The 22,799-nt window shown below is 46.5% G+C and overlaps 1 protein-coding gene across 1 annotated transcript in view; it reads right to left on the reverse strand.

Annotated features, from left to right (window-relative positions):
* The window catches only part of ELP3 (elongator acetyltransferase complex subunit 3), an 83,354-nt gene that overhangs the window by 8,023 nt on the left and 52,532 nt on the right, over positions 1-22,799 (reverse strand). The window contains exons 12-14 of the mRNA NM_001039293.2: positions 20,241-20,306; positions 14,297-14,524; positions 10,852-10,933 (exon numbers count right to left, since the gene is read on the reverse strand). Of these exons, the coding sequence (NP_001034382.1) occupies positions 10,852-10,933; positions 14,297-14,524; positions 20,241-20,306 (376 nt within the window). The remainder of the gene's footprint in view (positions 1-10,851; positions 10,934-14,296; positions 14,525-20,240; positions 20,307-22,799) is intronic.

Genomic DNA, 22,799 nt, shown 5'->3' on the forward strand with positions numbered 1-22,799 from the left:
TGGCATGGGGACATCAAGTTGGGTATCAGGAAACATTTCTTCTCCAAAAGAGCAGTGCTGCAGTGGCACGGCTGCCCAGAGAGCTGGTGGGGTCACTGTCACTGGAGGTGTTCCATAGCCATGGGGATGTGGCACTGAGGTCAGTGGGCATGGTGGGATGGGCTGGGCTTGGTTTTGGTCTTGGTCTTAGAGGTCTCTACAAGGAAAACTACAGCAAACGCTTTCTGATATTACCAAATAGATCGCTCTTATTTGTTCTAAAGGCCCTAATCTCAAACCCAAGACTGTCACCAATACTAAGAGGTAGAACTAAAGCACTGGTTTTGCAGCATCCAACTTCTGGGGTGCCTCTCAGCACACGGGAGATGCCCTGGTTATGGTTAGAACTGCAGACTCGCCATTTAAAAATCAGTTAAGAACCATCGCGTAGCTTCCAGATGGTGAGCTTCCATCTCATTGATCTCTTTATTGCAGAAGCATCATTTCATTAATGGCTACAAAGGCCTGGCCCGGCCCAGCTGCACTGGCAGCATCCCCTGTCCGCAGCCACCACGCCAGTACTGCCTTTATGGTGACAGATGAAGCCCAGAGCTCATGGATCTCCTGACTTTAAACCATGTGCAAGTAAATATTTACATGCAAACCCTTCTCTTACACTTGAGCAAAGTGTTGCCACCGGTGCAACCACCAGGCCTTGAGAGAGATGCAGACAGCAAAACGTTTCTGCCGTTCAACCCCAGATTTGTCAAGTTCAAGGTCTGCGAGACGTGAGATGCACCGGCTGCGTAATGTCTTGAGGCTCCTTCCAGAGATGGTTGACTGAAATATTCAACCCATCTGGCAAAGTATTACTGAGAGACTGGGGATTCGGGATGACTCACCAAGCACCGGAGGAATTCACGATCAATTTTCTCTCCGAAGGCCTGGGAGGCTTTCAGAGCCGAGGAAGAATGCTTGCCAATCTCAAGAGCGAGGCGCCCAGTTATTAGCACTGCAGCCTACCTGTGCCCCCACCTCCCCCATGGAACCCCTAAGGAGCTCTCTCCACACACAGCTGTGAAACTCGGCTCCAGCAGCCGCCCAGCTCAGGAAGGCAGGGGCTGAAATCAGCCTTTGCTCCTCAGCTCCCTCTCTTGCTCATCAGAGCCGGGAGGAGGACGTTGTACACAAATGTTTCCGTGATGAGGAACAGCTAAAAGGTGCCGCAGAGCTGCAGCTGAATAGCTCAATCAGACACTAATGACCTCTGGTGACTAAACCGGTGAGAGAAAACAGCAGAAAGCCCCACAGCCAGCAGGGATCCCTGCAATGGGCTCCCGTAAGCAACAGGCGCATGCAGCAGCTGCGGTGGCTCTGCCTGGCGGTTACCACCTGACATGTTCTTCCTAAAAAGCACCAAGACCCTCCAAAACACACCGCTTCTGATGAACAAGAAGCAAGAAACACTGGGAAAGGAAAAATCCATTATGATTGAACTTCATTTCTCGGGCACTTCTTGCAAATTCCCTGATATCATTCCTAAAAGTTGGGGTGCTCGCCCGGACCCCAGGAGCAGCGCGGGTGCACACCAGCCATGCTTCCAGCTCTGCAGTGCAAGGAGTGTCCGTGTGACAGCCGATGAATGAACACTGCTTTGGAACTGTGCAGCCCTCAGCCCTCACCTGCTCTGTGGAAACATACAGAGAGATTTTTAAGCTAAGGGCGGTGAGGCACCAGCACAGGTTGCCCAGAGAGGTGGTGATGTCCCTGCAGACAGCCAAGGTCAGGCTGGATGGGGCTGTGAGCACTGATGGAGCTGTGGGTGTCCCTGCTCAGTGCAGGGAGTGGGATCAGACAGCCTTTAAGGGTCCCTTCCGTCTCAAACGATGCTATGGTTCTACGAAACTCCGACTGGCTTTGTTCTGAACAAAGCAGGCAGAGCCAGGCAGCCCGTGAGGGCTGCGTGCGTTTTGCTCTGGTTCTTCCCCATCTCCTCAGCTCCTCTGCTGCTCCCATTAAGGACACCCGGCACCACCTGATCCCACACCGCCACCATTCAGAAATCCAGCCTGCCTTCGCCTCGCCACCTCCGGCCCCGGCGCACTCGGGCGTGAAACATTCCTGGCCTGTGTCCATGTTAATTTTCTACTTGACAGCACACAAATAGAAACCTGGTCTGGGGGAAAACTGATCATCTTGCCGCATAGTAATTAGCTTACGGCGGGGAGCGGCGGCAGTGCCAGACCTCCACGCCGCGATAAGGCTGCTACGTCACCGGGACCGAGCGGGGCTACGGAGCAATCTCCCTGCAGGGAGACATTAAAGAGCTGCTTCGGAAGCCGGGGTGTGCCGCTGCGGATTTGGCTGTGGCTCCAGATGCCTCTCCCAGCCTGGGAGCTAAATGATCGATGAGTTTTGCTTAAAGGCGACCAGAGACGGCGTAGGCACAGGTGACAAAATGCCTGCACTGAAAGGAGAAAGGAAAGGGTTGTTGTTAATGGAACTCGGCGTGTTCGGTTTTAACAGGGCAAGCACCTGCGGTGGGGGAATTCAATCTCATCCCTCACCCCTCCCGAACAAGCATCTTCTGTACAGAGATAAGGAGACAATCCTGTTGGTACAAGCCAAGCCAGCCCGCTTTCCTGATGCCAGCATAAACAGATAACGCTGACAGACGTCACAGCAACCGCTGCAGTCAAAAAAGCTCTTCCGTGCAAGAGCACTGTATTTATAGAGCTGGCTTTTAGCGTCGGAAAAAGTCATTTACAGTCCTCACAACACGTAACTGCTTTGTCTGTGCATTCCTGGCCCTTGCCCTTGGCCTCACCTACGGCACCATGGCTTCCAGGTTCACCACACCAGGCACCTGCTGCAAGCTGCGTGCACCCAGGGCCAGCCAGCAAGATTCCAGTCCCATACGGATGAGACGGGAGCATAATGTTGTCTGCCTCCTTGTAGCAGCTGCTTTAGGATAGGTGGATGGGGACGGAGACAGCTATTAGGAAGCTGGATACCTTCGGTTCCTCTGCTGGGAATGAAAGGAATCCTCAGTCACAGCCTCATCTTGGCAGGTGAAATTTGCATTGTGGAGGTAAAACCAACAAGCCAAGTGTTGTCACAGTTGAATGGCACCCAGCCCCTGCCGTGTCCAGGGCTGGATGGGTGCAGTTTCTTGTGCTGACACCCAGCCAGTGCCTGCAGGGCTCTGCACGTGCCACTGCTGTGAAGTTCAGTGGCTGTCACACAGAGCAGACGGATATGAATATGTGAAGGGCACAGGGAGGCAGTGCTGGATGGTACCGTTAGTGTTTTGAGATGATCCCACTGGAAGACCACACGCGTGTCAGCAGTTATCCCTGAGGCTGGAGGGGACACATCCTTTAAATCAAAACAAAAAGCCCAAAGCATGCAGCAATGTTACACCCAGAGTCAAAGCAAGGTGCTACGGTGCCAGGGCAGGATGTGGGTTTGGCACTGCCCTGACCCTTCTCACAAAGAGGAGTGTGAGATGAAGGGCTTGGCAAAGAGATGGCAAAGCTCAACAGCCCAGATCCTGGAGGAGCCTGGAGGAGTGTGGCACAAAGCCAGGCTGCCTGCACAGCCTCTGACACATGGCTGACTCTTTTCCTTTTAAAAGGAAGTGGGGAAACATTTCTGCTGCCTGTTTTGCAGCACGATGCGTAACTACTGTATTGTAAAGAGAAGAGTACCACTCTTGAAATTTTATTGTTCAGATGTTTCAAGTAGTTGTAAAGCACCAGCTTCAATCTCTCTGGCCATCGTTACTGTAAAAGGCAGCCTCCAAAATGAGAGGGTGACAACAGAGTCATCACGTTGGTGCTTAAAGGGAAAACGAAGGACCCGTAATGGATGAATTTGTTCAAGCACATCAAGTCAAGAGCTCTACACTTCTGTTGTTTAGGAGGGGGAGGACTCATAGGATGGCTTGGGTCAGAAGGGACCTCAAAGATCACCCAGTTCCAACCCCAGCCGTGGACAGTACAGCATGCTGCCCAGGGCCCCCATCCAACCTGGCCTTGATCCCGTCCAGGTTTGCCCCTCGGGACTTCTGATATTTCAGAATTTGTTACACCCTGCTTTCCATGAGCTCATGGCTGGTGCTGTGTTAAAGAAATGGTGTAATTCTTTAACCATGACATTCTCCTGAAACCTGCAGTGTAGAAACTCCAGTCCAGCCGTCATAGAACCACAGAATGATTAAGGTTGGAAAAGACCTCTAAGATCAGTAAGTTCACCCCCAACCCATCCCCACCGTGCCCACAAACTCATGCCTTACCTTGGTCACTGGTGTGCACATCACATACGATTGCTCACAGGACTAGGGGTCTGTGGGGCTACTTATGGGATGCAAGCAGCAAAGTCAAAATTATGCTAATGGAAATGCTCAAGGAGACACTAGGAAAGCCTACAAAGAGGGCTGTCCTTTGTTCACCTTGTCTTAGTCTGAAGGATGACCTCTCCCAAGATCAAGATACAAAACAAGGCGTTTCAACCAACGCCAGAAAGCTCACAGAAAGGGATGGGGAACGGAAAGGGATGAGGAGAGAAGTTTATCAGCTGCTGCAGGCAGACAGACAGGCAAGGCAGGAAGTCCCTGGGGGCTATCAAATACAAAGGCACTCTCTGCAACTCCAGAAGTCCTTGGGCAGCAAATGGCTGGAGGGCAAGAAGATGTCATACCCCTACCTGCTATTTCTTCCCTCCCCTAGACACCCAGCACTGCAGTGCCAGAAGTGACACTGATGTGGCCCACTGCAAAGCCACAATCTGGAGCACACGTGCTGCAAATGGGACAGAGGAACAACAGGTACAAGGGCTGTGCCACGCTGATGCTGCAGGCTGGGAGGAACACGGGTAACAACGGCTCAGCTTGCTTGTTTGTTCTAAATCATCCCCTGAATGCTGTGGTTTCTGATCGGAAAAAACCTGCAATGGTTGAGTCATTGCATGCAACTGCTCTTCACTGACTCCCAAAGGAAAGTGCTGAGACCTACGGAGTGCAGAAAGGGAGATAGAGCCTCCACACTGAGCTCAGCCACATCCCGCCTGCCACTTGGATGGTGGAACAGGAGGAGAAGGGACTGGAAGAGCAGCATCCTTCCAACAGGAGAGGAAATGCTGACTGCAGAACTCAAGCACCAAACTCAGAGCTCAGGCACTGACTGCTGCCAGAAAGGGAGAAGTGATGACAAGCACAGCGAGCTCCCTGGCCCAGCCACTGGTCTCAAGCACCACGTTTGGATGTTTCCAGTGCCTAAAGGACTCGTGGACATCAGAGAAGCAATGTGTTTACACATGTTTTAGTATAGTTGGGGTGGGGAGTGGGGACTTTTTTAGAGGGGAAAAAGATGTAAATTCAAAGCAGGTACAACTAGAAGGAAAAAGAAAATAAAAAAAAAACTAACACCGACACACACACACACAAAAAAAACCAACAAAAAAACACAACAACAAAAGGCAAAGAAAACACACATGCAATTACAAATACTGGAAAATGGAAAAACAGACATTTCAGATCAGACCTCCCCAGAGCTCTGAATAATGGAGTGATGCCTCCAGGGTCTACCATTCAGCTACCCAAGCCTGCATACTAATACACTACTCACATCAGAAGAGTAGAAAGGCACCACTCATGCAGAAAATTACCTTAAATGAGCAACGACTTCATGATAAACAAGCCACTGGCTTTTTTTTTTTTACTTTGCTCTTTGATTTAGGTGGTGGGGGGCACGAAGGAGCAGGGAGAGCAGCGCTGGCTCTGCCCCGTTATTGCAAAGATTGGATTCTGGTTTGCTTGGTCAAACGCTCAGACACCACACTGCACCACCAGCACCCAAAGCAACGACTTCTCTCATCCCCCATCACATTGGTACCATCATTTTGCTCCGTGGTACCAGAACCCAAAGTGCCCTTCCTGCCTTGCAAACGCTCATCTTCCCTTACAAAAGCACTCATTGATTCTATAGTCAATTAAATGCGCTGTTCCCACTGGCCCTCTTCAAATGAAGTGATATTTAACGAGACACTCTGTGAGGCAGCTGCTGTAGAGCCCAGCTTGCTCCGTGCATCATTCCCCGGTTCACTGCCCGCCGTGGCTCCTGGGTTCCCAACGCCGGGGACCTCAGATTTTCCTTTGTTTGGAAGTAACCTTGCATGGTTTTTAGGCACCGCCGTAATAAGTGACGGTAACCCGCTTCAACCTTGCTGCATCTTTCTCCCTTTCTGCCTGCAGATTAAACACCTCTAAGAGCAAAGAGATGCATTACAAGAAGACAGGTTCAGCTGAACCTGCTTATTCCAAGAACAGCAGGGAGAACAAAATAGTCTGGTAGGAGTCCGCTGGGAAGCACTGAAATTTGTTCCTAGGAGTGCGAACAAATGTACTCCGAAGGAGCGCAGGCACTGATGGCATTTGTTTGTACATGGTTTGCATGTAATTGAGAAAGAAAATCTGCTAACTCTCATGAGCACTCAGCTCTTGACAAAGGAAGAAGCCCTTGCCCTGCTCTGCTCAGAGCTGGTACCCCAGGCAGGATGGCCCCATTCCCCATCAGCCTCCAGCAGTGAGCACGGCGTGCTGCAGATAAGCCTTACGGCACATGTAATGCATGCCTAAAGCAGCAGTAGGAGAGCTGGACAGTGAACCCACATCAAACTCGGGTTGTAACCACGAAACTCACAACTTGAGGAAATCTACACTCAAAGCTTTCACTGAAAACAAGCTTTAATCCCTTCACCTCTCACAGCCTTGAAAAGGAGGATTAGCACCGGTGGGCGGTGCGGGAACACTGCTGGTCAGAGAGGAAGATTCCCATGAAAGAAAACTATTTATTTTTAAATCCCCAAAAACTGCTCTTGCTCACAGATCTGATTCAGGTCTATTTATACCGCCGTGCATTACAAGGCACTCGTGTGGAAGTCACCTCCACTTTTTCATGAGTCTGATTCCTAAATACATCCTGACTAATCCAAACTCGCTATGTGTGTTCTATTGATATTATTGTCATTGTGATCGTTATTCTTGGGGTTTCGTAGGCTAGGGAATCATTTGGGTTGAGAATGGGGAAAGGGGCGTTCAGGAAAGGGAGCACACAAAGAAGGTATCCCCATCCTTTCAACTGGATGGGACTGGAACAGGGAGGTGTTGGGGTTCATTAAGAACTGCACAGCAGCTATTCCATAGCACCAATCCACCAGCATGGGTTTATCCTTGGCTTCTCCCAAACTCATCTAATTAATTTCTTTCCAAAGGCTATCCATCTAAAGCACGCAATCATCACAGAGCCAATTCATTACCATTCCCATGTTCCCACTTATCTCAGGCCACTTCTTCTCTTATTAACATCCAGTGAGATTGGCATTTCTAACAACAACTGCCCTGCAATGGCAGTAGAGCTGCTGGGAGCCCTGTTGAACCCCATCCATCCTCCTGCAGTGCTTCAGAGCTCCATCCTGTTGCCCCCATAGCACACCCTGCCAGTCGGTAAGCTCCGAGGCAGCCCACAAATCAACATCCAAGATGAAGTATGGGATGCTGATTACTTGAGTGATTTACTGCTTCCAGGGAGACCAGAGGGCTATTTACACGAGCAAATTAAGATACTTTAGAGTACCATCAAATGTGCCCTAGAACTTTCCCTCTGATTTATACGCCAGCTCAGTTCATGTTTTTCCTTGCAGGTGAATTTAATGCCGGTGTGATGCATCAGATTTACTTTTAGAAAGTTCCTAACCTCCGTTATTATCTATAACTGCAAAAGGCAAAGGCAGGAGTAGCAGTTTCCTTAAACACATGAGACAGTACGCTCGAGCAGCACCAACAGACTGGGGGATGAGTCATCGACAACCACGAACCATCTCATCTCTTGTGGGGACTGCAGAAAACGGGTGGGATTGGTTTCATTTCCATTCACAGCCTTGTGATGGTGGGTGCCTGGCTTAGGAGGAGGACGCTGGGATCAGTCACCCCAAATGGATTATCACGATCCCACCGATCTTAATCAGGAGGCAATCGTGAATTGCTCACTCGTCTCCCAGTTGCAGCTTTGTATCAGTGATTTGATAGCAGGGCCTGATAGAGAAGATGAAAATGTGCTGCGGGGGGAGGAATCTCAGCCCTCCTCAGAGCAACATGTGGCAAAGTGCAAGACACGGCACCTGACTGAGCAAAGGGACATCCACGCTCCTGGGGACGTGACATGATGTTTCATTAAGAGTACCGACTGAATTACACGTGGAAAGAAAGCAGCCTGGAGTCCTCCGAGGCACCCGGACAAAAGAAAATGAGCTCTGGCAGTTCACATGTGCTGCTGTGGAGGAGAGAGGTCTGGAAACAGTGAGGATCTGATGGACACAGTGCGGAGGGCAGGAATGGTGACTGCTGCCTCTGTCAGAAGGGCTGCAAGCTGCCTGGGCAGGATGGCAATGCTTCTGCTGCAACGTCACTGAAAGCACATTAGGCGCAGGGCCTCCTTCTTTCCTTTCTTTCCTGTTTTTGACTTCTTTTGGATGGTGTATGAAAATGTTTTCTTTTGAAGTTATCTTGATCTGTTGGAATTAAGTGCATTTCCAAGCTGAAATGGTTTCAAACTCAAAGAGGGGAGATTTAGATTGGATATAAGGAAGAAGTTGCTTACAATAAGGGCGGTGAGGCGCTGGCACAGGTTGCCCAGTGATGGAGTGGGTGCCCCATCACTGCAGACAGCCAAGGTCAGGCTGGATGGGGCTGTGAGCACTGATGGAGATGTGGGTGTCCCTGTTCATTGCAGGAGAGTGGGACCAAATGGCGTTTAAGGCCCCCTTCCAACTCAAACCACTCTATGGCTCTATGACTCCTGGAGCCCCTTGACTTACCCATTTCCCATATTCCCCACACTGGGTGTTCTGGCACTATTTAATTAACTAGCATTGATGTAACCATTAAACGCCACACTGGAAAACACTGCTGAAGAAAGGACACCATTAAAGAAACCACTGCAACAAAGCATTAATAAAATACACAGTACAGAAATGAGAGAGAGGGCCCTGTGAGAGATATCTTCGAAGTAGATTTCTCTTATGTGTTTCTCTCCTAACGGCAGTGAAAATTTTGCAATATGCTGGAAACGTTGCAATGGGTTCCCAGATAAAAAATGAATTCTGAAAGCAGAAGTAGCAAAAGCAACTTCATCCTCCAATGGAGAAAGAACTTCTGGCTGCATTCGTATTTCAGATAAAACTTAGAGGAGAACTGAAATTCAAGTGATAACATCTCCAAGGAAACAGCTGGAAAACTGCTCTTTGCAGATGCTGCAGTACTCTGTTATAAAGACAAACTGTACCATATTGTACTTTACAGTCCGGGGGAAAATGAAGATAAAAATCACAGCTGAGATCTCCCTGCGATGACACAAACTACATGCAACCAAGGCAGACTTCTGGCACTGCATTGCAACGCAAAGAAAACATTCTGTGTATCAGTTTGCTAAACCACAGGTAAAATTAGTAACTTGAATGCTTTAACAGATCTCTTTTTTCTTTTAGTAATTGCTGTACATTTCCTGCTCCTGTCGAAATGTTCTTTACTGCAGAGGGATTACCACCACGCATCCCCCACGCATCCCAAGTCAGGATGTTGTTAGTTAAAAAGAAAACGTTTCCACTTTCTCTGTTCTATTGAGGAAATACCAGGTATGGGCATTTCTCAACCACACCAGATTCAAACTGACTCATCTGCAGCAGCAAGGAGAGAAATGCAATTGCCTTATGTCTTAAGAGCAAGGAATCCAGAGAATGCAGAATCATTAAGGTTGGAAGAGAGCTCTAAGACCATCAAGTCCATCTGTCAACCCGTCATCACCATGCACACTCATAGAATTGTAGAATCACGCAACCGTCAAGGTTGGAAGAGAGCTCTGACATCATCAAGTCCACCTGCTGGCCCATCATCAATACTACCCACTAACCACGTCCCTCAGGGCCACATCCCCACGCCAAGCAGCAGGCGATGACCTGCACCTCACCCTCACTCATTGTTGAGATGGCCCTCACCAGCTGTCCTACAGCCCGTGACAGGACCCAGCATCAGCAAGCACATACACAGGCTCCTCATTCAGCACTCAGCAGCTTGGATCAAACTGGTGGTTTTCTGTTTTATGGTGGTTTATTTTGGTGGGGTGGGGGAGGATGATTATTTTTGTATAACGACTCTATTAAAGCTCTTTTGGCCAAGTTCCTTAGCGCCCTCTTGGCCAGCCTCCTCTGTTACCTATATGCCTGTAACAGCTTTCTGTAGCCACCGTAACCACTAATAGAAGAATAAATTAATGCACAAAGGCAGTCCTGACCTTGACCTCATGCACACACACCATGAGCTGCCGCCACTCTCCTCAGTCACAGCGCCTTGCAAATGAAACAGGAGAAAGGGCTGCAGCTCCTTCTTATACAGCTTGCTTCTCCATGATAAAGCTTAATGTATCCTAAAAGCACATCTGTCCACCCTAATGACGGCACTTGCAGAAAGGCTCTAAAATGGAGGCTGACAATTTTCTATCCTCACAAGCTCTGGAAAGTGAGCCCTCAGCAATAACAACCTGTGACGAGGCCAAAGCAGTGAGCTCAGAAATAGCAGCCTTGAGAGCAGGAAGGCACCCATGACCATGGCTCCTTGGCACCCAGAGCAGGATGGCTCCCTGCAGCATCCTTTGGCACGCTGCTCACTATGGCAGCATTGCATTGGATGAAGCCAGGCTGGAATTTGACTCAGTTACAAGCTGATGCTCACTTCAATGGTCACAGCAGTTGGCATTGGCTGTAGTGGGTTTGTTTTCAGATTAAGAGAAAAAAAAAAGGGGGGGGATAAAGCAAAGATACCTGAAATTACAGCAATTTTCCATGACCCGTGCTCCTCCTTGGCTATTCTTTCTGCCTCCTCCATGAGTAGCATGCCAAATCCCTGCAGCAGAAGAAATAACAAGGATTTAAGTTCTGTAAAAACAGAAAGCATAAGCAAGGTCAGACTGTAAGCATCAGAACAATTCCAGGAGACTTCTTACGTTCAGGCATAGGAATGGCCAAAATCTTAGTGTAGGAAGAGCACTGAACAGAGATGTGCTAATGCTAATGCTGAACTTCACAGTGCAGCTTTCTCACCATTGGGTTGGTTTTTTTGTGTGTTTTTTATTAATTGTGAAATTATTCATAGGCAGCTCCAGTGCCTGACAGCTTCATAGTGGCAGAAACAGAATGAAGTTAAACCCTGAGACAGTCAAGTTGGTACTGAGCAGGTCTGTCCTGCTCAAATTACCAAACAACAATCACTCAGTCACCCATCCTGACAGTTGCCTTGACATACCTTGGTTTATATTTGGGAATTAAACAAATCCAGAGCACAGACACTGGATGCAGTTGCATACACTGACGAATGGCAAGTCTGACATCAGTTGCAATGGATGTGGCCACATCATGGCACCTTGTGGCAGAGCCAGAGAGCTGCTGTTGGCTTTTCCGAGATAACCAGTGGCCTTTCATTATAACCACTGGCCTTTCCAAAATAACCACTGGCCTTTCCAATATAACCACTGGCTTTTCCAATATAACCGTTGATTTTCCTGATATAATCATTGGCCCTTCCAACATAACCATTGGTCTTTCCAATACAACCACTGACATTTCTGACACAACCATTGACTTTTTGATACAACCATTGGCATTTCTGATACAACCACTGCCCTGCTGCCTCACAGTTGTTATTTTCACCGCCCTCCAGGAGCTGTTACCATCTACAGGACCCACCTGGGGCCATCCTCAAAACCTGCACCAAGCACCCACGTGCCTCCTGCAGACCCTCACCGTTCCCCAGAGCTCAGGGCACAGCCACGAAGCTCAGCTCATAGAATGGAAGATGCCAAAGCAAAAGGAATTGCAGAAGACCACGTTAATATTCTGGATCAGATCCATGCCTCTATTCACATTTGGAAATCTTGCACAGCATGAGCACTGCTGCCATCAAAATAACGCTTCGAAACAAGGGAATAGCCTTTCCACTCTATTTAACAACTTAGTTGTCCTATATATCTGGTGATAATTGATTGGATTAATTCACTTCTAACATTAGGATGCAGGAATTACACTTGGCTCTTTGTTCATCTGTTTTCCTGACAAAACGTACAGACTAGGGCGGCACTGAAACTGAAGCGGATGTGATTTAATTCTAAAAACACTTCACACTTACAGGCATTTTTAAGTAATACACTGAAATCTTCATTCTGAAGTGCTATTCTAATCAGAAATTGTCCCCACAACTGCAAAGAACTCTTTCTGCTTAATGTCTCGACAACTGACTATTGCAAACGAACATCAGTGCGTCACATACCGTGACATTCCAACTTCCAGCCTCTTTTAATGTCCATAGTTGGCAACTTCTTTTTAAATTATTCTCTAATACATCGGATGGCTACTTTTCCCTTCCAAAATTTTGAGATGTTAGCTATTTTACAGTGGATGCATTCATTATTCCCTTATTAATTATTGTTTTTAAACAGTCTCTGCCTCACGGCTAAACGTCATCAGCATCTAGCCCAACTGCATCTTAATGCACATATACTCAGGGAATGATTAATAAATACAAGGAAGTTAATTTAAAACATCAGCCTTGAGCAGTTCTGGCACAGAGGACAAACTGATTGCTTTCTTTAAAAGCTCACTCGAAAGGTTCAGCGTCTACCAGGGCAAAATGTAATTCCCATTTTTGCTCACTGCAAGCCACAGCATGTTATACTCTGCAGAGCCATAATGTGCAATCTTCATACGACTCACTGCGAGGAATTAGAAACACAGCTTTCCAGCCCATTCTTCGCATGCTTTTAAGATACAGACGAAATGGCCTCACAAGTGGCTCTGAAGCAAAAATAAACCATCGGGCATAACTAAGAGGCTTTACTCAAAAGCCTCCCCAACCCACCTGCACCACGAAACATCTCAGAACCAAAGCTGAATTTCTTTTGTTCTGGTAATAGGAGTTATGGATATTCTTTTGTTCAATAAATGGTTCCTTGAAAGAAAACTGGGTAGGCCTCAAAACCGCTCACCCTCCATCTGTAACTACTTCAGGCTTCAGAAGTGAAATTTCTCTACTGAACAAGATCCATTTTAGAAGGAAATACACCCACACAGTGGACATATCCCCTTTGTTTTACTTCTGCAGTGAAGTCTGATGTACAGTACAGGATATCAAAGGAAAGACATTTCAGAACCAGAAATGCTTAGCACTTGAAAGCCAAATGAGCACCAGCATAGATGGGCTCTCACACTGTACAGACATGAGTAAGGCAGTTTTCAGCCATGCTTTTTTTTTTATGTCAGCCCAAACGCTATCACACCAGCAAAACCTGTCTTTTTTCAACTGGAGAGCCCAGAACTGGACACGGTAGTCCAGATGTGGCCTCCTCAGGGCAGAATAGAGGAAGAGGATCACCTTCCTTGCTCTGCTGGCCACGTTCTTTTTTTAATGCATCCCAGGATCCCATTGGCCTTGGCCATGAGGGCACACTGCTGGCTCATGGGCAACCTGTTGACAATCAGAACACCCTGGTACTTCTCTGTAGAGCTCCTCCCCAGCAGGTCATCCCCCAACTTGTACTGATGCATGTGGCTATTCCTCCACAGGAACAAGACTCTACAATTGCTCTTGTTAAAACTCATCAGGCTCCTCCCTGCCCAACTCTCCAGTCTGTTCAGGTCTTGTTGAATGGTAGCACAGCCTTCAGGTGTATCAGCCAATCCTCCCAGCTTTGTATCATCAGCAACCTTGCTGAGGGTGGACTCTATCCCTTCACCCAGGTCATCGATGGAGATGCTGAACAAGACCAGGACCAGCACTGACCCCTGGGGAACACCACTAGTTACAGCCTCCAATCAGACTCTGCACTGCTGATGACAACCCTCTGAGCTCAGCCAGTCTGCCAGTTCTCAATTCACCTCATCATCCACTCACCTATTCCACATTTTCTAAGTTTCATAACAAGGATGTTACAAGAGTGTCAAACACCTTGCTGAAGTTAAGATACACAACATCCATTGCTCTCCTCCCATCTATCCAGCCAGTGATGACATAATAGAAAGCTACTAGGTTGGTCAAGCATGATTTCCCCACGGTGAATTCATGTTAACTACTCCTGATAACCTTCTCTTCCAACTGCTTGGAGATGGAGCAGCAGACCATAATCCAAACAAAAAATGAGTGTCCTTCTCCAATTATACTGCGAGGAGTGGGGAGGAGCAGGGCGTGCAAATGAAAAATAAGGATGGCTTGAGGTACCTGGTGCTGAAATTTGGAAGGGTCCCGACTGCTCACAGGGACCACACTCCCATACACATGCAGCTCTCGCACAATGGAAACACCCCCTTTCAGCTCAGGTCTGAAGGACTCCTCTGAGCACTTTCGCAGTCGTAAGAGGCCAACGAGAATGTCCTGCTCCGGGTCTTCGTAGGAGAGGAAGGTCTCCCAGCCACCATTAGCCACATAATCTCTTCTAATTAATTCAATCTGGTCAAAGAGAAGAAGTAATGAAGAATATGAAGTAGAAAAACCTGTTAAAATACTTAAGAAACATGCTGAACATTATTACTCATTACGGTTCAGAGAAAACATGAAGTGCTTTCTTATAGGCCAACTTAATTCTAGATGGATTTTAGCAGTACGGAATAAGAACTGATATTCCTGTACTCATATTAAAGACATGAGCTACTTTAATAGAAATGTATTTATCAGTGGGACTGAACTAGTCTTCAATGCCTGTTTGCACGCTTTCCAGAAGGGCTGGTAACCCACATGGCTACCTGTTGGTAAGTCAGCAATCTAAAACCAGGTTTTTTAAGTTACTTGAGCTTCATAAGCACTGCAACTCTTCCCAGTAACCAAGGGATTGCTATAAGTGAAATTCTGTTCCAATGACATATTAGCTAATGGAGAGTGAGTACTGATGCATTTGCCCTCATCAAACCTGCATTTTGGGCCATGTCTTTGCTGCTTTGCAAAAGAAAAGATCTGAGGTGTCTATGAAGCAGCCAACTTTACTAAATATCAACCGGTTCCTTCCAGCAAACACACTGGATATAACTACAAGTGCAAACTGCAACAGGAGTGGATCTAAAACAGTTGGTGTTGAGCACCTATTGAGTTCCAGAATTCTTTGCAATACATCATAAATTACACATGTACTTTCTATAGAATCAGTAGGAATTATTTTTTCCACTCCTTCAGGTGATACTGGAGACACCAAACCCAGCCCAAGAGGTACCCTGAGAGCTGACCCAGTTTTGATAGTTCTCTAGATAAAGGCAGTTCTGAAGATCACAGTAAGTGGAAAGGAAAAGCAAGGTGAGAGCTGACTGTGGAGAATACAATACAGATCATGCTTGAGTAGAAGAAATTAGTTCTGCAGAACACCTAGAAGCCATAAAGAGTAACTGATGGAGAAGGGAGCAGAAAGAAGAAAAAAAACTTCTTTTTCAGACGGTTGTGACCTTCCATCACCAAGGAGCAGCCCCAGGACCCAAGAAACTATAAAAGTTCAGACTTAACAGCAACATGAGATCTAATCCAATCTCACACAATGGCAGTTGCATTTCTTTGTAGCAGAGTTCTCACTCAGTGAATTTGATGTATCCTGTCGCTGATGATAATAAAGGCACATCTGTGGTGACATGATGAGTCACTCTATCTGTGCTCTGAACTGAGCTGCTATAGCTGGAATACAAACCCATCCTTGCTGCAGGGGCTCCCTTGCCCACCTGCAACACCCAGCTGCTAAGCAGCCCAACATTCTTTCCCACATTGCCCAACAGATGAGCAGTGGCAGCCCTCACCTAGCCTGCGGGATTGAGGACCTGATGACTCCACAGTACGTTTGGGGGTTTTCAGTTCTAGTCTTGCCCCTAGAACTAAGCACCCATTAATGTATGGTGTCCAGTAGGTGTGCTCCCAGAAGGTGCTTTCTAAATCATCTGAAAGGCATCAGGTTTTTGTGCTTCCCAATGCTTTCTAAGCAGGGAATGATCAGAGCATTTGCTTCTAAAACCTACCCATGAGCTAAACTAAAACCATCACATCACTATGCCACCATCACTTTGAGACACTCCCTTAACTTTAGGAATTCAAATATGAATGGCCAACACCAGTGGATGTCTTGTGCACAAATGTGACACGGTGTATCCAACAGTTACTCCCTGGTGGTGCACACAAAATTGATCACAGAATCCTTAGAGTTGGAAGGGATCTCTGAAGGCCATCCAGTCCAACTCCCCTGCAATGAACAGGGACACCACAGCTAGATCAGGCTGCCCAGAGCCTGGATCCAGCTTCACACTGGAAGTCTCCAGGGATGGGGCATCAACCACATCACTGGGCAACCTGTGCCAGCACCTCACCACTTTCACCATAAAATACTTTTTCCTTATTTCTTGTTCTGTCACCACAGCCCATGCTAAGTCCCAGCTCTTTCAGCCTATCCTCATAAGAGAGCTGTTCCATCCCTGGGATCATTTTTGTGACCCTCCTCTGGATGCACTCAAACAGGTCAGTGTCTTTCCTGTACTGAGGACTCCACATCTGAATGCAGTGCTCCAGGTGAGGCCTCACCAGTGCGGAGTAGAGGGGCAGGATCACCTCCCTCCCATGCTGGCCATGGTGCTTTGGATGCAGACTGGGATACAGTTGGCCTTCTGGGCTGTGAGGGCACATTGCTGGCTCACATCCAGCTTCCCATCCACCAGTACCCCCAGGTCTTTTTCAGCTGGGCTGCGCTCAATCCTTTCATACCCCAGCTTGTATTTGCAATGGACATTGCCTCGACCCAGGTGCAAGACCTTGCATTTGGATCTGTCGATCCTTGTGTATACCTTGCCATGCTCTCCCCAGTACTACTATAAAGACTCAAGCAAAGGATCTCCGCATTTCTTCTACAAATCCCTTAATACACAGAAGCCCATGAATTAAAGATGTGTTTACAGAAAAACCATAAGGGATCCTGTCTCCTGCCTGCTCTGCTCCATGACAAAGCTTTGGTGAACGCAACTCGCAATTAAATCCCATACTGACTACAGAAGCAGGGCTCATTTTGACACTGACGTACAGCTCATGGGGTAAGTGCCCAAACAGATGTCTGCCAACGTGCCAAATTCTCTGCAAGCACAACTACGCTCCAGCTTGCTGAGGACAGCTGGCACAGACTGATCCAGGTCTGCTGGTGTGTACCTAATGCCATGAGGAAAATGGAAACATACAGGGAAAGGGGAGAGCATGATGGTTTTTAAGAACCAGGTTCTACTGTTAGAGTCATATTGGGAACTCGCTGTGGAAAAGCACCACAACTCAATGATTATTTCCAAAAACAAAGCAGAAAATGTCATATTGAGAGTTCTAAATGGCAAGACTGGAAAACTTTTGATTTCTCCTGAGAGCCAACTCAAAAAAGTATAGAAAATGTGGCTGTGTTGCTTGCTCTTCAGTAGTGCCCAGATGCCCTGTTATGCCCACAGCCCATCCAAAAGGCTCTGGTAGGCAGAAGTGAACTAAGCCTACAGGAACCCTCACCAGCAGGCTTTGTGTGACATGCATTGTATAGCATGTACCAGACAACCTGAACTGCTTAGAGAAGTCCCTACTCCATCAAGTCTTTTGTACTCCCCACTTTTCTGGGCATAATAGAGGGTTCTAGCATTAAAAAAATTCCCCTCAAAGAGGCTGTAGTGATCATGAGATGGTCAAAGCCTTTTTCTTCTGAGATACATACTGGTTGAAACGTGGCAAAAATCACAGAATCATAGAACGGCCTGGATTGAAAAGAACCACAATGACCATCTGGTTTCAACCCCCTGCTATGTGCAGGGTCGCCAACCAGCAGACCAGGCTGCCCAGAGCCACATCCAGCCTGGCCTTGAATGCCTCCAGGGATGGGGCATCCACAGCCTCCTTGGGCAACCTGTTCAGTGCATCACCACCCTCTGGGGGAAAAACTTCCTCCTAATATCCAACCTAAACCTCCCCTGTCTCAGTTTAAAACCATTCCCCCTTGTCCTGTCGCTATCCACCCACATAAACAGCCATTCCGCCTCCTGTTTATACACTCCCGTCAAGTACTGGAAGGCTGCAATGAGGTCTCCCCGGAGCCTTCTCTTCTCCAAGCCAGCCCAGGTCACCTCCTGGTTGATTGGTAGACATGGACATCTACCATATTCAATACGCAGACTTTTGGTAGACTACCAAACCTACCTTGAAAAATAAAGGTAAAACCCAAGAGCAGATTACACTCAACCTAAAAGAGCTCTAAAATCTGTCTTGTTCTCACTCTACATTAAGATCATTATCTTAATAAAGAAAAAAAGATGTGCTTTGAAGAAACAGTAGCTTCTACCTGTTACAGATACAAACCTACACCAGTGTTAAAGCAGGAAGTGTCATTGCCTCTTGCCCTTCAAAAGCTGCCAGTCCAACACCTCTTTACAGCAACAATTCACCGGAGCACTTTTAAGGCTATTACGTAGCACTGCACAGCTTTGACCACTCTGAGAGCAAGCAAGTACCTTCCACTGCTATGGAGAAATGCCACTAATTGAAAAGGGAGCTCAGAGACAGCTCTGTAAATAAGCAGCTATGGGCAAGTAATCTACTCCAAATTGATTTTCTTTTTTTCTTTCAAAGACTTTTAAAAGCAGACACACCATCACCGTCACAAAAATACATACGGCCTACTGATCCTTAGCAGAAAGAAGCTGCATAAAGCACAACTAATTATAGGAAACAATTAATTCATTTTTGTTCTGACATGATAGCCTCTCTTATCAAGAAGATGTGTTGTTTACTTACAAAGCCAAGAAAACATCATACCTTCTCATTAGTCTTTAGCTCATGAAAAATTATACCATTTTCAGAATACTTCCCTTGCTTGCTGTCATGATAAATTTTGCTACGACTACATAATGACATCCTCCTGTCACTTGGATAGATGAGCTCAACAAAGGGAATATTCAACATAACATTGCTTTGAAAACCCTGAGATAAGCTATTTGCTAATTACTCAAGAAATGTACAATTTAGATCACTGCTGGCAGTGGGCATCTTTGGAAGATATTTTGTGAAGTGACCACAGATGAGATAAGCGGAAGAGAGCAGAAAGGCTGCATGGCCTATGTACAAATGAGTCTGCACAACCTCAGTTCTTATAAAAGTTGGTAAGAACAATCACTATACACTTCCATGCTGCATTTATTGGCCACAGCATACATCCAGGTAATGGCCTTAAGTTGTGCCACAGGAGGTACAGGTTGGATATTAGGAACAATTTCTTCTCCAAAAGAGCAGTGCTGCAGTGGCACAGCTGCCCAGGGAGGCGGTGGGGTCACCATCTCTGGAGGTGTTCAAGGAACATGGGGATGTGGCACTGAGGGATGCGGGCAGTGGGCACGGTGGGGTGGGCTGGGGTTGGACTTGGGGATCTGAGAGGTCTTTTCTAAATTGAATGGTTCTACTCTATGGATCCCAAGCCAAGATGATCTCAGAAAGTTCATCCCCCTGGGTCCAAAACATGGCCACAGACATCCTGACCACTTTCCAGAAGGATGGATCCCTTCTTGTAATTAGAGTGAGGCACAGAATTGGTTTCCTGAATTGGATATTTGAAATTCAGCAGCACATATTTTCCTTTCCATAAAACAAGCACAGTAATCTTTTTGTGGACTATTTTTGGAAGGAAAAACACAGCATATGTGTCATATACTAAATGGATCTACTCAGAAATTTATACATCCACGTGCAGAAGTGGATTTATACATGCACTGTTTGCCTACACAAACATGTACGTTCCCACAAAAGGCTGTGAATTCATCTTCCTAAATATTCATTCCTGTCCAGTATGCATATACAGTGGTTTTGGTATATTCTAAATCTTTGTTGTTGTTGTTGTTAAATGAGGGGGGAGAAAAGGGAAGGTTGAGAAGCAAAAGAAAGAGTTGTAGTGCAAATACTCGAACAACTGGTGACTACAGTCAGCCCACTGAACATGGTGGTCCATAAATTTCAGCACGTGACAGCACTTAAAGAAAAGACATCCAAAGCTGCTGAGAAAATAAATGGAAAATTGGATCCAGCTACAAAGGCAAACCACAGGAATGGATGTGCAACAAATGGGTCCCAACGCATTCACACTAAGTGCACATAACAAACTGTGTCTGAAACAAGCTCTTGGAAAAGAGACAAAACCTACCTGATATGGTCTTACTTTATGGTGAATTTCTTGAATTCCAACCTCTCTTGTCCTTACATCACGACACTTGGAAAAGAAAGGGAAAGAAACACAAAGAACAAATACATTAGGCTCTGAAATGCACAGATTTCCAGCCACCCGTGGGGCTCAAAACTAAGCTGAAATAGCATGTAGTTGCAAAGATGAATTTGAAATGAAAATGCTCACCAGTGCAACCCTAATACACCTTGGAAAGAGGTCTTAATGCTACAAGGGAAGACATGCTGGTAAAAAATAACTTCACTAAGCAACCATTATGGATCATGAGGAAATGCACCCTTTGATTCACAGCTAGCAGGGTCAACGTAAACAAAAGAAGAGAGAAAGGCTTTGGCATAATTCATTTTTACCCTACATTTGAAAGGTGTAGCATCGGCAGATTTATGCTAAGGTGTTACAGTCTTTAAATAATCCTTTTGTGATTTTCAGCGAGCCTATTCTTGCTCTTAAATGATCACACAAGAACTGCTGTAGAAGTCCTACTCAAGTATAATGCTAATCTGGCTTCCATGGTGCATCACAGATGCTTGGGACCAATAAAAGAGAAAACAAAGACAATCAAAATCTTCCTTCCTTTAAAAGTCAGACAGAAGAGGAGAAAAACCTCCAAGCTCAGTGTTTCTGAGATGGGTTATAGCTTGCACAAGCTTTTGTGCATCTCAGCAAAACCAATGGAAGCTGAATAATTTGGCAGCCACTTACGTCAGTGAACACTTGTGACAGTATAAGCACTCCTACTGTAAAGACCAAGTGCGTGCACATCTTAGCAGGTTTATCATAACACCCAAAATGAAGGTTAATCCAACTTTTGTCAGCCAAGTGCAGCCCAAAGCAGTACTTTTACCCAAAGCAGCTGTTTCAAGTGCTTGCTTGTTCCACAGGTGCTGCAGCACTTGGAAGACAACCTTGGCCAATGGGCTGCAGTCGTTTTATCAGCAATGATGCCTACCTGGCTGCGTAATTCCAAAAGCCAGACTTGGAGACAGGAACAGAACGTGTGAAAATCCAACTCCCATAGAAATTCAGGATACCCAGCACAAGCACAGCTCTATCTCATGCCCACTTCTTCTCTGAATGCTTTTGAATTCCATTGTCAACAGAAAACAACAATCTCTCCCAAATAGCAGGAAAAGAAGTGTGGTTATTGTGTTATTGTGGGCTATTGTGTTATTGTGTTATTATGTTTTTGTGTTATTGTGTATATTTGTTATTGTGTATTGTGTTATTGTGGGCTATGGTGACACTGGGATTCACTGGAGTACCAGGATTCTAGAGCAGACAAACTCTTCTCTGCTTTGTGACTTATGACTACACAAACAGCACGGTAAGGCTGAACAACATCCACTCTTCCTGAAGAACCACAGGACAACGTATTCTGGGAAGGTGTTCTAAAACTCCGTGTCTCAATCCAATGTTTGTGTATCTCCAGTTGCACCCAGTGGCTGAGCACCCTGTGCCTCCAGCAAGGCTGCGCATGAGTAACTCCTTTCCAGCATTCAGACACCAGTTGTGGTGTTGGCATAGCTGATCCCCATCCCTTAAACAAACGCATTAAGCCATACCCCAAAGATGGGATAAGCTGGAACTCCCACGGTCGGCTCATCTTCACGAGGGAGCCTACAAATATACAATTCCTAAAGGTCCTTGCCTTGGCCTTCTCTCCTTTTCCAAGCTCAGGGAAGAAAGGACAAAGCATATTCATCACTTTCTCCTCCGACACAAGAAAATCACAACAGTACCTTATATTTCAAGCTGTATTGCAGCAGACTGCTCCCTCATTCCACCAGCTGCAGTGTTTCTGCCTCACTAAATTAAAATCTATAATCATCTGCACAGCAGCGATTTTTTTACAGATTTGGTTCTTCTAACAGCAAAGACTGACAGCTTGACAAGCCCTTAATGGGTCAGCTCCATTACTGGGCTCAGCCCTGAGTGCCATGGATCAGATATCCCTGCTTCTCCAGCTGGTCTTGATCAAGTTCAGATGAAATGATGTGGTTTGAGCATCAAACCCAGGAAGGGTTCACTAGTAGCCCTAAGGATTTCAATTGAAAAGGCTTTTCTGCAGCAGGGAGGTTGTCTCCCCTGCCTGGTTTAGAAGTGAAAAGCCAGTGGGAGAGATGGGAGCTTTCGTGGCCAGCAAAGCTCTCTGCCAAATCTTGGCCTGCTACTGGAAAGAGATTGTGAGGATTGATTTAAGGAGGAAGCCGAGGGCACCAGGTTAGGAGAGATTAAGTAGATAAAGGAAGCCCAGCAGGAAGGAAGACACTGCAGTTTATTTGCTGATCTTTTGCACTGCAGCTGCAAGATCCAAATGAGATGGCAAAGGCAGTAAGGAGCTATCCATGTTAAACACCAATCATATGGTTCAGCAGCAGAAGTTCATGTGGAGCTACTAAGAGGTGAAGCTTTTATTGTTGCTTCTTCAGTATCCTTCGTATTTAAGCAAAAAAGATTAAAGGCTACATCTGCAAAAACTGTCATTACTGCACTGCCCCAAACCACTCCTTTACTTGTTTT

The sequence above is a fragment of the Gallus gallus genome, chromosome 3 (genome assembly GCF_016699485.2).
Source record: "Gallus gallus isolate bGalGal1 chromosome 3, bGalGal1.mat.broiler.GRCg7b, whole genome shotgun sequence".
Taxonomy (NCBI): Eukaryota; Metazoa; Chordata; class Aves; order Galliformes; family Phasianidae; genus Gallus; species Gallus gallus.